This window comes from Ascidiella aspersa, chromosome 7, assembly GCF_963924565.1.
Source record: "Ascidiella aspersa chromosome 7, kaAscAspe10.2, whole genome shotgun sequence".
In the NCBI taxonomy this organism is placed as follows: domain Eukaryota; kingdom Metazoa; phylum Chordata; class Ascidiacea; order Phlebobranchia; family Ascidiidae; genus Ascidiella; species Ascidiella aspersa.
Genome location: NC_139453.1, coordinates 5,081,917 through 5,099,314, shown reverse-complemented (window position 1 = coordinate 5,099,314; position 17,398 = coordinate 5,081,917). Strand labels below are relative to the sequence as shown.

General features: G+C 34.8%; 1 protein-coding gene across 1 annotated transcript; it reads left to right on the top strand.

Moving 5' to 3' along the window:
- The first annotated feature begins 113 nt into the window (after positions 1-113).
- LOC146137381 (NADPH oxidase 2-like) lies at positions 114-17,021 on the top strand. The gene is made up of 13 exons (XM_083393209.1): positions 114-215; positions 620-826; positions 1,685-1,769; positions 2,053-2,234; positions 3,045-3,226; positions 4,088-4,217; positions 4,909-5,001; positions 7,010-7,144; positions 11,720-11,821; positions 12,600-12,745; positions 13,613-13,805; positions 15,136-15,309; positions 15,989-17,021. Exons 1-13 carry the CDS (start codon positions 159-161, stop codon positions 16,055-16,057), a joined length of 1,755 nt encoding a protein of 584 aa, XP_083249335.1. The 5' UTR covers positions 114-158; the 3' UTR covers positions 16,058-17,021.
- Positions 17,022-17,398: the final 377 nt, after the last annotated feature.

The following is a 17,398-nucleotide window of genomic DNA, read 5'->3' as shown; positions in this document are numbered from 1 at the left end:
AGTATGCAACACTAAACATTAGTTAACTGTATTACAAAAATTTATTGCATTTTAAAACGAGTTTATGTTAACAATTTTGTTCTCGAACCAACTTATTTCGTTTCAGACACAAATTGTATTTTTGTTACTTATGCAATTTTGGTGTTATTTCATGCAAAATGTCAAGAACATTAAGTGGGTTTCTGGTCAACGAACTACCAAAGACTATTGTTTTTGTAAGTTAGTAAAAATTATATAAAGTTTATAGATACAAAGGCTTATAAAAAGTGTTGTTGTCAATTATTGGAACCATTAATTATGTGAATATCCTCGTATCAATTAAACAGTTTTTTTCTTTAATCAAGCGGTTTGTTGTTCAATATTGCTTGCCTAGAATGATATTACTTTTTTTACAATAACAAAGCGAATTGTCAAAATTGAAAGTGCAAGCAAAAATATGGGAGATTAAATAAAATAATATTGCTTGATCCAACCAATTGCTAACTCACACCCTAACTCTAACAATGTATGTTAAACAATTAGCTGTGTGGTAAGATTCTAGACCAGCGCCATATTTTGTAGTTTGCTTTCAAAAAAAACTTTGTCAATTTTAATATTACCTTTTTGAAATCCTTTTCAGTTATTATGGCTTGGGATCAATGCTTTCCTCTTTGCATACTACTACTGCGTGTACAATGACACACTCAAGTATCACTACACTTTCATTCTACTTGGTCCAGCCTTGCCTTTGGCCAGGGCGTCAGCAGCTTGCCTGAATTTCAACTGCCTCTTTGTACTTCTTCCCATTTGCAGGAACTTGCTTTCGTTGTCACGAAAAGCTTGTATGGTAACAATGCATGTTCTAACTTTCTAGGTTACATGGCAATATTCAGATGATTACCTATCTGAATTTTTTTTAAATGTGCAACATAGAGCATAGTATAACTTTTATCTGAATAATATGTTGTGTTTATGTCACCTGTTTCTGTATGGACTAAAGATCGACCGGTAACACTTTTTATGACCGATTTCCTATATTTTTAATCTATTGCAACCAATTTTTTTATATACCTGAAATATGGTAAAAATTTAAATTAATTAAAAAAAATCCAAATACTATTGTAGTTAACCTTTAATAAAATATTTATTAACCTTTAATATTTTGCATTTTAGCTTGAAAAAAATTAATAAATTTTTTAGCAAAAAATAGAAATTGTGTTTGTTTTTTAGGAATAAATATATCATATTGTTGCAGTAAATTATCAGCCTAAATACCAACCAAAATTTACTGATAAGTAGCTAAAATATATCGGGACGAGCAAAATTTCAACTGTTTACTGTTATATATATATCTATCTCTAGTGTGAACCTTAAAAATATTATGTGTAGTAAAAAAACTTTTTACATTGTCAATAGTTTAGACCAGAAGTGGAGAACCTACATAGTACTGATGGCCGCATAAAATGTACAACAAATCAAATTGACCTAAAAGGCAAAAAAAAATTTGCTCATTGACATAGTTCTGACCACAAAATAGTTGATTAGACATTAAATAGGCAATAACGACCTAAGTTACCCCATCCTGCGTAGACTGTGGTTGTTTTATAAAACATAATACTTTTTGCATCTTAATCTGGCCTATTAGATGTGTTAAATATAGAATCTCATAGAAGATTGCTTGATTGTAAACATATTTTTGTTCCAGTGTTGTCCTCGAAGAGTCCGTCAAGTGTTGGACAAAAATATCAAGTTTCACAAAATGTGTGCCTACATGATAGTTTTAATGACATGTGAGTGATTTATGATTTATTTAACTAATTTAGCTAATTTTATGCATATACAGCCCAAGAACAAAGAATTTATATTTTTTAAATAATGCATCTATTTTTCAAATAATGCACCTATTTTTTTTAAATAATACTTTTTTTCACAAATTTAGTAATAGATTAGTTGCAACATGAAGTTAAATTTAATTTTGCCCAAAACAACTGTTTTCTAATACTGTTTAAAATACATTTAGCTGCAATCGTTTATTTTCCGTTCCAACAGATTTGGTTTATTTGTTTTTTTCAGTGATCCATTACTATTCTCACTCATTTAATGTCGAGTTCTATGCCACTGTGTACGACATTGCTCCAAATTTGAGCGACACAGCTCAAGTGAAGCAACTTAAACTTCTCAAAATCCACCTGACCAGTCTTGGCCCTAGCTCACCAAACCAAACTTACCTGAACCCTTTCAGAAGTAGATTGGTGGTACGTTGTCATTTTCTTCTTTTTATTTTTGCCCTAGTTAAAAAAAAGATTAAAACTGTATATATGCTTTGTACACCTTTACACACTTTGGTGCACGTCTAAATCAGTTTTATTGTCTAAATCCTGACAAATGCAATTAAATACTTTGAGGTTTAAAAATTAGTTTTATAACTGCAGTTGTATTTCATCCTTTCAAGTTTTTAAATCCTAATTTTGTAAAAAAAAGTTTTTGTCTCTCTTTTCTTACGATCAACTTGTTACCTATTAAAGTTCACTGGGAACAATGTGCCAGTACATATGCTGTGTGTTTATAATATACAGTTTATTTTGATTTTGCCTTGTTAAAAAAACTTTAATGATGATAAAGCCAAACACACATTGTAATACATTAAACTTAGTCACACTATGCATGGATCTGTAATGTAGCTTGATAATGAGTGTCAAAGCCTAAAAGGTTGAGTAAATTGATGTCATCTTTATAAAGACGTATTTATACGCACTTGTATCATTGTTAGGAATTGTGTTTGAATTATAATGAAACCTTATAAAAAAAGGAACACAATTCTTATGAGATATTTCCAAACCTCAGTTATAAAAGGTGGAAAATGCGTTACACCTTTTATAGTGGGGTTTAGATATATTTCTGTTACCCTAACTAATGACAAGTGGTTATTGGAACCGCCTTATCAAGATGATGTCGATTTAATCAACTTTTTTGGCTTTGAAATTTATTTTCACAATCACAATATTCACAATACATCATTATCAGAATACATTAACATTTAAAGTTTTCACTTTTTGTACACTCAGTGGCCAGTGGCTGGCGTATTTCTTCTAACCGGTGGCTGGACAGGGGTCATAATCACCCTCAGTCTTTTCTTCATGGTAACCTCGTCGATGGAGTTTATTCGCCGATCGTATTTCGAGGTCTTCTGGTACACTCACCACCTTTTTATCGTCTTCTATGCATTTTTGGTCATTCATGGAATCGGGTGGGTGCCCATGCTTCTTATTTTAATCGAAACAAATTACATGAGAATTATATATTTTTGTTATAACACAGAAAGCAAGTTAGAATCATTTAAAACATTTTTTTAAAGGAATTGTAATTATATTAATTTTTACTTGTATTTACTGACCGCAAACAGCTTTAAAACCTTTTTGTATAGTTAAAAGTTTTAGCCTTTCTAGCTAAAATATGTTTAGTTTGCAGAATTGCTACCGATATAAACCAATTTTGTTTTAACTGATTGTGATTAAATAATTGATTGTTACTTTTTTTACATTGGTATTTACTGACTGTAAAACAGCTTTAAAACCTTTTGCTATAGTTAAAGTTTTAACCTAAACCAGTGGTTCTAAAGCAGCGGTTCTCAAAAAGTGGGCCATGGAAACATTTTGAGTGGGCCACAGACCAATTTTATAAAGCTAGATTTAATGAAGAATTAAGTTTTATTTGTGTCACTACACTTAATTTTACACAAATAATGGCTTGGGATGGAATTTAGAAGGAATGCAAATTTATTGTTCAGCAGCTAGTATCTCACTAATGCACGGTTGAATAATTAATCTGTTTTGAAACATGTTCTGCTGTTTTTTGTTCTAAACCTATTTCATAGTTGTTTTTTCCATAAACATTTATTGGGCCACAGAATTTTTGTGCAACGAAATTTTGTGCAACCAAAAAAACCTGTTGTAAACCTTTCATGAGTCATGGCCCATTTTCATTAGCACTAAACACTCCATGTGCCCCTTTGCTCACAAATTTGAAAAACACTTCAAATAGCATCATAAGAGAGGTCTCTAAAGCTCTAAAGACATTACGAAACAGTTAAAATATGTATAATTTGTAGGGGTCAGGTTCGAAGTCAAACTAACACCAACGTCCACAACCCAATAGCATGCTCTCTGGTGCCCCCTCTCAACTGGCCGACCACTCCGCAATGCGCAACACCACCACAGTTTTCTGGCAGTGCCCCTATGGTAAGTATCTTTGTAGTAAATGAAGCGATGTGTTGAATTTTGTTCATTAAGGTGTATCAACATCATTAAAGTTCTTTGTAACTACCAAAACATGAACTGGAAACAATAACAGTAATGATGGACATTAGAGACGTGCGATAATATCAGATCTGAGCCAATACACAATGCTAAGTGATTTTGTCTTAAGATCTTAGTGTGGTATTATTGTAGTAATTGATTAGAGATGGACCGATATAAATTTTTTGTACCGACACCGATACCCGATTTTTTACAATTTGTCAGCCGATAACTCATACAGATTTTTTTATATACCTGGAAAATGTTCAAAACTTGAATTATTTAAAAATAAAATCCTAATAACGTTTTAGTTTATATACCTTTTTTAATTATATTAAACCATTATTTTTATCTCTATAAATGATCGAATGTGTTGAATTTTTTGCAATACCTTATGTTTACCATCATCATTAAACTTCTTTATAACCACAACAATACGAACTGTGATCAATAAATGGGATGACTGATAAAATCAGACCTTACTAGGTGCATCGCCACCGTGAACAACTTATTATGTCTACTAAAGCACATTTTAAACATAAAATATCCTTGTCCAATTACATTTGTTAAATATTTTTTTGTCCATTTAAGTTTTGTTATTTATACTGAGTTGTACAGTTTTGTGTGTTTGCAGACCTGGAAATGGGTGGTGGGAGGCATGTTCTTGTACCTGGTCGAACGAATTATACGACTTGTCCGCTCTCAACAGCAAGTAAAGATCCTAAAGGTTTGCCTTTCATTTTCATATTTTTATATTCTTTTTAACATCCTAACGGATTGATAGCTAGTTTACCTAAAATTGTACACCAATTAATTTTTTTTTTAAATAAAAATATATTTTGCTTCTTGTCTGCATTACCAGGTTAAAGATGGTATGAAAGATATTAAAAAAAAATGAAAATGAATTTTTGATATATTGGTGAACCCAAACTCAGAAACCTAAACATGCATTAAATAAATTTAGGCAACATTTTTTTTATTTTTTTTTTAACCACACAACTTTCAGGAGTCCTAATTTGTTTTACACTTTAGTAAAACATAGTTTTTCAAAAGCGAAAACAAGTGTTTGGTGATTCTTTTTTTAGTGAACTTTCAAAGCTAATCTCTGCCTAGTAAGAAAATCAAAGTCAATGTAAAAGTCGCATTTTGAACGTTTCGAATAAGTCTTTATTCATTTTCAACATCTGAAACGTTCAAATTGCTACCTACTTGTGGATTGGATTTAATATTCATTCTGCGTCTTACTACAACCTCCAGCCATTATGCTCCAAAAATATCTATATAGAAGTGCAAATCGGTGATTTGTTCGATAATTTTGTTGCGGTGCGACAGGCCGCACTCTGCAATATTCTGAGCATTTATGCTGAAGTCGGCTAATCTTTTTTGGAAAACACCCGCCGGTAATTTCTGGCACTAATTGATTGGGGGAAAGTTGTTCGAGGAATTGCGTAACGCCGTAAAGCACCTTAGGAAGCCTTGCTTTGTTGACAATACAACGTGAAAAAAGTTTTAATGTGTTTATATTATTTTATGCGTCTACAGCAGTAATTCTCAATCGGTGTCTGTAAAGATGGTCAAGAGCGCCTCATAACTTTTTGAAATTGAAATGTTTTGTGCACCAAAAAGGCATACGAGACTGAATGCCCACTATCCATTACATAAAAACATGATATCATGGTATTTACTTTTTGACTTGCCGTCTATCGCACGCGATTGTCAAGGTGTAATATTTTAGTGTTTTGAATACGAAGTGTGCCTCTATATTTTTCCTAGTCTACCACAAGCCAAATAAGTTAAAAAATAGCGTTATTTGCGCCTTTTTAACTCAACAATACGTTGGTTTTGTCAGAACAAACCTAAATTATCGGCAAAACGAATCTATCAAACTAAGATAAATTAAAATACGCCCTGTTGCAATACAAACTATGCGGCCCACCATATTGCAGGTGTGCTAAAAAAACTTACCCACGGTTGTGCCAATGATACCAAAGATACTGAACGTATTGGTTGATATAAAACAAGAACAACAATATTTGTACTATGTATGTTCTATAACTAAGAAAAGTTATTTAATTTGAAACAGTATACTATACAACCTAAATAAAACTCGAAAAACATGAATCTTCTGCCGAAATCACCTCTATTTTCTTCTTTCTTAGGTGCTTTGATTTAAACGACTTGACTTCACATGACAATAACTTAGAAACTCAACTTTACATTTGTTGAAAATGACTTGTTTTAGACTTAAGGTATTTTGCGATTAACTTGACTTAAACTTGAGTTATTTTGCAAATGTGACTTGAATGAAACTTGAGTTCTTTCTAAATGACGATTTTTCGCAAATTACTTCTTGAACTTAAGGTTTTTGTAAATGACTTGACCAGGACTTGAGTCATTTACAAATGGCTTGACTTAAACCTAACTTGTTTTAAAATGACAGGACTTTACTGGCTATTTTTCGCAAATGAATTGACTTGAACATAACTCATTTCGCAAATGACTTTTAAAGTTGTCCTTAAGGTTTTTTTTGCAAATGGCTGGTCTAGGATTTCTAAATGACTTGACCTTAACCAAGACTTTGCTTGCTATGTTTTCCAAATAACTTAACTTATACTTAAGTTATTCTGCGAATTGCTTGACCGTGACTCAAGTCATTTCTAAATTACTTGAGCGGGATTTGAGTCGTTTAAAACGACTTTACTACAAGCCTGCTCACCATTATTTCTTTTCCTTAGGTGATAAAGCACCCGTCCAAGGTGATTGAGATCCAGATGCGTAAGAAGGGTTTCTTCGCCGAGGTGGGTCAGTACGTGTTCGTCATGTGTCCCGACCTCTCCAAACTCGAGTGGCACCCCTTCACCCTTACCTCGGTGAGTTTCTGGGGGGGAGGGGCTGGGGGAATTCCCCTGGGGTTGGCGGTGGTGCGATATTATGAAGTCCTGATAATAATCGTTGCTCGTCCGATACAACACCGAAAGCCATTGCAGACTTCACCGAATCTGTCGATCAATGATGCAAGCAAGGCAGGCTAGAAAAACAACTAGCCTGTAGTGAGGTTCGAACTCACGACCTTGGTCATACCGGTACAGTCGCTCTACCAACTGAGCTACACAGGCTCAGAGAGGAGCGAGTCGATAAACCACCATAGCACGGTTGCCTTCTGCTTTCGGTTCGTAAAACTGGTCTGTGCTGAGACCGTCTGGTCCCGGTATGACCGAGGTCGTGAGTTCGAACCTCACCGCAGGTCAGTTGTTTTTGTAGCCTGTCTTGCTTGCATCATTGATTGACAGATTCGGTGAATCTGCAATGGCTTTCGGTGTACTATTGATTTACGTAAGCCTTGATCGTTGGTCAAAATATTAGGTTCAGAAGTGCTTGATCACAGTTGTTAAACACATATATGTGTATGCATCGTTTATTGATCGTCCGATACTATGGCGATATCGGTACCGATCCGATAAACAAATAGTTTAAGCACAGGCTTAGTTTGTAATGAAGCTGGCGTTTTTCACTTTAAAAATTTTTTTTTTATCGGCATTTAACCTTAAAAGGTAAGTAAGACTTAAATTCATAAATCAACTTTTTCCTGAACAACTGAATTTTTGCTCAATTGACCATGTTAAATACGTCATTTGTTATCAGATCCGATAGCTTTTCCTAATGTATCGGGAATCACTGTTGGATTGTAATTTCAAGCATCACTAATTAGTGGGAAATGCTATGATTGGTGTATATCTCTTTTGAGGAGGGCATTGAAGGTTTTATCTCACGAAATAGTTGTTTTTGGCAAATTTTATTGTAAAGTAGGGCGATTTGTTCTAACGATTGAAGACCATCTATTTTACTGGTGGTTTCTAATATTTTCCGTTCGCGCAAAGGTGATTTCCTACTAATGCGCCTTGTCGGACATTCTATTTTTAAAATAACAATCAAAACAGATATGCACTTTTTACCTGAACGACCATACGAAATAATAATCACCCGTTCCCATGTAGTACAACTTTGAATGTAGTTCTGTTTTTGTTTTTGCAACTTAACATGTAGGACGCTAACTCTAGAGATTCATTTGCACCACTACAGTGTGTGCGATGTGATTTCACGTGCCTTCTTGAGTTTTAAACATGCTAAAACATTAGTTGTTCACCCGTTTCTTTGTTTGTTCTTGTTCCAAAGCTTCCGAAACCCAAAATCAACAATTTGCTCCTCCAGGTATTTTTCGTTGTGGCTTCAGCTTTGCCTAAATATCACCAGTCACTTCGCTTTGCCCTAACTTGTAGTAATTGTATTGTGCGCTTCCAAAACGCTGCCAGGGCCTAATTTACAAAGCGCTGTATTTGGTTACACATTGTATAAATGTACTTCCCAACGCCAAGACTTAGGCAGAGGTTCCTAAACTTTTTTAACAAGGATCCCGAAACATTGTTTTTGGTTCTACTGGACCACTAATTTTTTTATGGGTCGGCACCCAATGTTTAGATGACGTTACAACTAGCTTCCTAAAACAACCTGCTGTTTATGGCCCCACAAATGTGAAACTAAAAATGAAGTACGCATTTTTTTTCTTCAATAAGTCGCTATAAAAATAGTTTTTAATTTCCCAAATTATACACTAATTACAATCATACCTTCTTGGACCCCTAAAAATATAATCCACGTACCCTAAGGAGTCCACCCACCCCAATTTAAGAACCCCTGGTTTAGTAGGTTGTTTAAATACAAATTGTGGTTTAAAAACCGAATATTTATTGGAACAAAATGTGAAAGCTTTGATTTCCTTCACAAATCATCCAGGAGTTCAGTTTTGTGACTTTTTTAAGTACAAATGGTAGTTAAACTAAACTTTTCGTTGTGACAGTTTGCCATGAGTTTTACATTTTCACGTATAGCTTTTAAAATACCCGAGTTTCAAAGACCCTTAGTTTGTCACGTTTTTGAAAATACAAATATTTAAGCATTGGACTCGAAAAGTTGCTAAAAGGCGTTCGAAGTATTCCTTGTTTTCCCTTATGCAATTTTTGTTCGCTAGGGAAATTGTATGCAATCTTTCCTATACTTTTTCGCTATGTCTTGAAACATAAGTAAGCATTTGGGAAATCTAAGTTACTCGGCGTTTGTATATTGTTATCATAATTAACTCAAGAGTTTAGCCGATGGCTGTTTGCATTAGGTGTTGCATGCTCTAATACTAGGCGCAAGTATTGGGCGAATTTTGCAGCGCAGTAAACCTACAGGTCTCACGTTGCCCATTTTTCACAGCCGATCACGCTATGACGTCATTTCCGCTGTGGGCCGCGCGTTTTGTGTCGTTCTTTTGTGAAGAGTCGCGCGACGAACCGAATTCGCACGGGGTGCAATACGCAATGGGGTATGGGGTGTTAGGGGGAGGGGGCATATGCTCCCTTCTGCCCCAATTTTTTGAAAAAAAGAAACGTAACCCACGTCTACTCATGTGCAATGGTGTCGTTTTTAAAGCTTTTTTTAACGCTGTTATATATGGTTTAAATTCTGTTCTTTTTACGTGTAACATAAAATATTTATAAGTAAAAGCTGTTTTTCGGTAAGAATCCGAAATACCACCATTTTTTAAGTTGGTTTTATACCTCTGTACCGAACGAAATACAATTGGACGCCAAAGCGCTTGGCAAAGTTTTAACTGGATATTTGCAGCATATCAATGTCGCAATTAATAACACACGATTTTGCGCGGTCATGCTTTTTCCCTGACGGTTCAATTGCACCAGACAAAGCACAATAGTCTGTCACGCTTCTGAAAAACGACGCAAATTTTCAAGTTTTCGTTTCATATTTGCAAGAAGAAAGTTGTTTAACTCGAAGTATTCCTTACTGACTTTAGCTTATACAGGTTTACGCTCGGTATAAAAAAAAGTTTTTTTGCAATCTTTTTTATACTTTTTTGCCAGGTTTAACACACAAGTAAGCATTTAGGAGAGCTAAGTCAGTTGACCTTTGTATTATGTCCGCACATGTAATGAAGGGTTAAAAAAATGCTACCCAGTAGTGAAATCATGATTTGACTAGCGGTGTACAATTCGTGAGATTTAGTTCAATACCGATAACCGATATTTTGGACAAAAAGTATCGCGATCCGATTCGTTACTAAATTACTTTATTACCATATGTTCACAAAAAAAAATGTTCCAAGGTAGTTTTTCAAGGTTTTTATGCCCAAACCTGCTTAAACTTTAAGAAATTTAATTACCACCAATTGTTAACCTACTAAGAATATCAAAGCCCATACAGAAATAGATATCATTTGAACGTTTTGAATAACTATTTATTCATTTTTTGTATGGGCTGTGATATTTTTATTCTGTCTTACTACAACCTCCTACCATTATGCTCCAATGTTAATCATTGTTTGATAAATTTATCTAGAAGGTAGAATAACTTGTTATAGCAAGCCATAGCTGAAATATAATTATCGGCACCACCCTAGTATCGGACGAGTACATATACTACCACTTGGCATTAGGTATCGACGATCTTCTATTATCGGTCATCCCCAGTATTGACTTAGTGTACGTGCGCCGTATGGCCAGTTTAGCTTTATATTGGCGAAATCGAGGTTGTATGTATTATGCCTGTTCCTGTACGAGCATGCCAGTCGCTTTATTAGGGACATTTTTTCCCTGTCCAGGTTACTTATCTTTATTCATTTTTAACAAAGGAACTCATTATAATTATATATATACTGCTAAGGAAAACTGCAAGAAAAGAAACATGAAGAAATTCACTATCTAAACCACTATTTAGTAGTTAAGTAAAAGTTTAAAAAATATCAAAATTTAAAAATGATGAGTCGTAGACATTAGTTGCGATTAATTTAAATATTAAGACAAGTCCATTGTAGGTTTGGTGTTTAGAAACATACAGGGTTAGCCTAGGTTGTAATTACAAGTTATGCATTGCTCCAATCGTCTGTTCTGTTTGCTTGATATATGCTTCTCTATCCTCTGTATGCCTTTCCGCTTTAAACCGAATCACACCACGGTTCGGATCATATGGGTGACGGGGGTTCCCCACTGGGTCTTTTTTTGATAATTTCGTCTCCAACGTATACCAAATGAATGAACACGTTTTTTGCCATAGCATTTTACCAGAAACAGTAACTAGTTTTTTTAAATCATTATTTTTCTTTACAAGACCAGTGCTCTTATTATCCTGTTGAAAATAATAAAGAATTATTTCAAACGTTTTAAACATGTAACCTTTCAATTGGTTTTAATATTTGTACGAAAACATTGTTAAAAGTTTCTTTTGTGTATTATCAAACTCTGATTTCTGCAAATCACTCTTTTTTAACTCCCAGTTAACGCTTAAATCGACATTAGGACACTTTTAAATACAATTTACCGACCGTAAAGTTGCAAAGGAAGTAACCCAAAGCGTTTAGTCAATCAACAACCTCTTGCTTTGAACTTCAGGCTCCCGAAGAGGATTACTTCAGCATTCACGTTCGTATCGTTGGTGATTGGACGAGAGGCTTAAGTGCTGTGTTGGGAGCTGATAGTGCCGATGGATCAGAAGTGAGTATGCATTCTGTTGTCGGTGTCAAGCTTAAGGGAGGTGTTGAAATATTTTCAGACTACAGGTATTTTCAGAAATTATGACCAAAATAGGTTAAAATTAATAAATACCCTAAACCGGAAATAGTCCTAAACCCATCGGAATAAAACCTAAATGGCTAACTCCCCTAAGAATTTTCACCCCTACCATTACCCCACCCGGTGCCAAAACAGCGGCCCCCTATCGACACCGGTCAAACTAGGGCGTCCAAACGCAACACCAAATCGATATTGATACTTTCAAAATACAACCTATATGTATGGACTTTGATATTCTTGTCGCCTCTTACTACAACATTCAAGCATAAAGGTTTGGTCCCATACCCTGTCTCTACACTTCCAGGTGTTGCTTTGGTCATTTAGGCCTTATTCTGACGAATTTATGACTTATTCAGTCTATTTAGATTTTTCATTCTGTCATGGGCACTGGGCACGGGCAGTACTGTGTTTTTTGGCTTCATCATGTCGTTGGATTCTTCTTCTTTAGATTTTTTTGCTTTTAGGGTCTTGTGTGTTCCCGAAAAAAAGTAAAGTGCTTATGATTGTCGACTTACCGTACTCACAAAAGATTTCTCACCCTCTTCTTTAGATAGATTTTTTTGCTTTTAGGGTCTTGTGTGTTCCCGAAAAAAAGTAAGGTGCTTATGATTGTCGACTTACCGTACTCACAAAAGATTTCTCACCGTACACCTTGAGCATGTTTTCAAACAACGACGTAAAACCGCCGTTTTTTTTTCAGGTGCTCCCTTCCTGGAAAATGCCTCGTATTTCGATTGACGGGCCCTTCGGTACAGCAAGTGAGGATGTGTTTACTTACCCCGTGGCCGTGTGTGTGGGCTCGGGGATCGGGGTAACCCCCTTTGCTTCACTACTCAAGTCTGTGTGGTGAGTGTCTGAAAAGGGGTTTCCCCTAAATGTTTACAACGTATATTGGACAATATTTAGAGCAGTGGTTAGAAAACTGTTGACCGCAGGCCCAATTGTTGGCCATTGAGCCACTTTTAGTGGGCCGCGGAATATTTTTTAATAGTTTGCCTTTATCATATAGTTGTGGGTTGCGTGATTATCGTACACCTATTGTACTATGGTGTGGCTAACAGTTTTTATTTAGGCACATTTTTGAGAACATATTAGGGTTTAATTGAATTTTTTCGTTCTAAAGCACAATTCTTACTATTATTTGGAACCGCAACAACTAGAACCGAGTACAAAGTTACAAAAAAACTTACAGTTGTTTTGTTTCATGATGCAGAGAACGACCGTAACATTTGAGTCAACTCCACCCTGTTTGCCATTTAATTCGGAGTATACACAAATGTTCATCTCAAAGAAAACATTTTATACGCAACACACCAGTAATAATGATACACTGAAAAACAAGATATATAAGATAAACAAACATGATCAATGACAACGCAAGTTTGTTTCCAGAAATAACGTGGACACAGTGATATACAGCTTAACATAAATATAATTATAGAATTACTGATATATGGACATTGGGCATCTAAACATAAAAGTAATATTATTACACATAACAAAAGCTCGAAGAGATTGAAACGAAAAGAATCAACAGTAACAGAAAATTTACATCGCCAGGTACAAGAACCTTTATACACAACACACAAGTAACAATGATAGATTAAAAAACAGAACAAATATAAGATAAACGAAAATCAACGACAACGCAAGTTTGCTACCAGAAATAACGTGGAGATTAAACACTGTGGTATATAAAATTCATATCTCCAGGTACAAGAACTTGAACCCAGAAAAGGAGCTGATTCTCCGTAAGGTTTACTTCTTCTGGATTTGCCCGGAAACTCACGCGTTTGAGTGGTTCGGAGACATGCTTTCTCACCTGGAACAACAACTGTCTGAAACCGGCAAACAGGATCTTATCGAGTACAACATCTACCTCACAAGGGGGTGGGACGTTAAACAGGTTGGTGGCATAAAATCAAGGTTGGGGAGCTGGGGACGGTGCGATTTTATTATTTTTGTAAAGCTCATGCCATTTTTATTATTTTTGTTAAGCTGGGGCCATTTTTAATATTTTTGTATGGCCGGAGCCATTTAGATCGTGTTCTATTTGCTCTGGCCCGAAAGAATTTTAATTTTGGTAGCTAAAAGCTATATAATTTTTGTCTGCTGTAAAAATATAACTTTTAAAACACATAAAGTAATAAAAATAATTATACTCAAGGTATAGCAACAGTACATTTCTATGCTTAGCTTTCGCAAGTGGATTCTATTTATATACAAATGACACTTGTATAAATAGTACATATATAGTTGGACCTTGACAAACTGAATGTGTAAAATAAGAAGGTAACTCCTCGCTTTTCAGATTCATTCGAATTAAGAGACTAATGATGCCCTTTTTGTGGCGAAACATATTTCTCTTTTAAATTGCTAGAAATTATTAATGACCGACTTTGACCAAGACAGGAAAGTCTAAAGAATATTAGTTGGACCTTCTGTAAAGTTTTACAGCAAAATACTAAAACAGGGAAGTAAAGACTACTCGAGTCAATTCACTTTCGCATTCATTTACCAGGAAAAGCTTGCTGTGCCTTTAGGGGCGATTCCCGTGTTCATTGCTCAGCAGGAAAAGGAAGTTAAAAGTACTTTCTCAAACCAATATATCACTTTAACGACATCGAAGCCATAACATCCTGTTTGTTAATATGCTTAGCTGAGACGCGCTTCTCAACGCGCTTATCTGGAAACTTTTGGAAGTGACTTTAAACCAGCTAACCGATCCTTGTGTTTAGATAATATGTCCGATATTGATGCCAAGTGGTAGTATCGGTACTCGTCCGATACTAGGGTGGTATCGGTGCTGATTCGATACTAAGATAGTATGAATTCCCGATAATATCGGATCGGAGCCGATCCGCGATTAATCTAAAATTAATAGGTTAACAACTGGATGTATAAAATAACCCAAATTATAATGATTGTTCTACAGTCCTACATAAATGTTGTTTTAAATTCGTCTATGTTCTGAATTCGTTAAAAATGTCGCATATTTAGTAACTCTAGAAAAATTAAACAAAAAAAGTGAATAATAAAAAAGAGAATAATAAGAACATGAAAAATATTTTTGCAAAGTAAATATAAAGTAAGAAATGCAAACTGGGACAATATATTTTTCCCGGCGGCTTCAGAGGGCTTGCAGTTTGGCAAAATTTAGATTGTACAAATATTCGCTGTGTTACGTCATAAGGCAAGGTGTTTTGAACCAAAACAAACTTCCGGACAATTTGCAGGCGAAGACAATCGCGGCTCACGAGGAGGACGATCGTGACGTCATCACCGGTCTGGAACAAAAGACTCACTTCGGCCGACCCAACTGGGACGAGATATTCCGGTGCACGGCCCAGACCCACCCCAACACCCACGTTGGGGTGTTCTTCTGCGGGGTGGCAGCCCTTTCACACCAGGTGAACAATTTTTTTTTATTTCATTTACCATTTTTTATTGTTGATTTTTTAGTTTTCTATCTTCGACATTTTACATTTCGTATTTTTTTTTAATATTCCCTTAAGTTAGTTTACTATTAGTTTTCCATTTTGTTTTTTTATGATTTTGTTTTTTAATTTGTTGTTTTAGGGTTTTTTTAGTTTTCTATCTTCGACATTTTATATTTTCTGTATTTTTTTTTATTATGCCCTTAAGTTTTTTACTTTAGTTTCCATTTTTTTTTTTTTTTGATGACTTCTATATTTTCCTTCAGTTTTTTTTTCTTCGACATTTTACATTTTGCTTTTTCGGACTTTTTTTTTGTAATGTGCCCTTAAGTTTTTTTACTTTTATTTTTTCATTTTTTTTTTTAATAATTTGTATATTTTTATCCATCTTACCAAGTTTTATTTTACATCAGGCTTCCAAAGACATATATTTTTTGCCCTTTGTTTTCCGTCCTTAACTTTTTACAATTTGTTTTATCCAATTTACGGTATCTATGTTTTTTGTCTTTTAAATTTCTGAAGATAACTTTTTTACACTTGTTGTACCCAGAATAATCAAGTCTCAATATATTTGTACTTCGGCTTCTATGGTGCAGGTTTTTATCGATATTATCCCGTCATTTACTACCATTTTTTTCGTTTTTCCACTCAGCTCCACATAATGTCCAACAAGCATTCTGGAAACGGTGTCTTCTTTCACTACAACAAGGAGAACTTCTAAAAATCAGAACAACCTTATGCGGTATTTCTCGCCTTTTAAAGTAAATTGTTCCCACTTCGATCTTGTAACGCTTGCCATAGCTGTTGGCACGACCAATAAGCACATATGCACTGTACACAAGTTTTACTTAGGATGGCCCATTTTTGCTCGATCACGTGACGAATATGCAGTATATGTATCTTGACTTTATTATCAACATTTTTTTTTCCACCCAAGCATCGCACACATTCATGCAACATTTTTTTAATTAGTGTTGCGGCGTGTTTTTAACTTACGCCTACCTTTTGTCGTCTATAGAATACCGATTCCATTGTAAAAGGAAAATAGTTGTATGCTGCAATCAACTAAATCCCATACCTTGTCAATATATTAATCGCACCGACGTATTTTAATAATTTCTTTTTGTTTTTTTGGTACTCATAAATACTTAAAATCAATTTCATGACCATGAAAAAAAACTGATTTTCCGCAAGATGTTGACTTTTGTGATTGTTGGGTATTTTCTGTTAATTTAGCACCCTTGTAACTTATAGCACTTATATAATTTATACGTATACGTACATTTCAACGTTACCATTGCTCTTTTTTATGTAGTAATTTTTAAAACGGCGGTCGAAAGATAGCATTTGATAAACGTACTCGTAACTACTGTAGTTTTATTTACCTGTATAACGAAACAGTCTGTATAACAAGCCACACACACACTTATAAATCTGTATTAGGCCCGGAAAAGGTAATCATGAATTCAGGTCTACCATTACTGTTGGTAATTGAATATGAAGAAGCTTTTGGTAAGGTTTAGCTACTTATTCCAAAGTTGTAAATTACAATTTGTGTTTCTAGTTGTAGTTTCGATTTTGGCCAAAAATTCAGTTTAATTAGTTCTTAAAAAAAATGGCCTCAAATTAAGTGCGACCAACACTTAATGTCCTTTCTTCCCAAAACTAAGTAATCCTTGCCGTCTTTTGTACGGCGATAACATTAAATAACTATTATAAGCCCACACGTGTATACATCTGTGTTTTAATCAACGTTGTTATAGTTGTATTGTTGGCAGATAGTAAAGTGTCTATTTACCCGGACAACAAATGAGTTTAAATCGATATATAACCACTAATAGGTGTATGTGTAGTTGGACGAGCCGGATAAATAGCGAATAGGTACGTGTGGCTATATAGCCGGCTAACAAGGAAATTCAAATGGATTAGGCAATAAACAAGGGAAACATTGCAAAACTCGGGAAGTTACATTTAATTATACCATCATCCAACCCAAACGCTAACCCTAATTCAAATCAATGTATAATCACTAATGGTTGTGTGCGTTCCTGAAAGGCAAAGT

Bases quoted from the DNA above. Each gene is read 5' to 3' on its own strand.
- LOC146137381 (XM_083393209.1), top strand. From the start codon at position 159: ATGTCAAGAACATTAAGTGGGTTTCTGGTCAACGAACTACCAAAGACT. The intron at 827-1,684 runs GTAACAATGCAT...TTTTTGTTCCAG, and splicing joins TGTCACGAAAAGCTTGTATG to TGTTGTCCTCGAAGAGTCCG. The intron at 4,218-4,908 runs GTAAGTATCTTT...GTGTGTTTGCAG, and splicing joins TTTCTGGCAGTGCCCCTATG to ACCTGGAAATGGGTGGTGGG.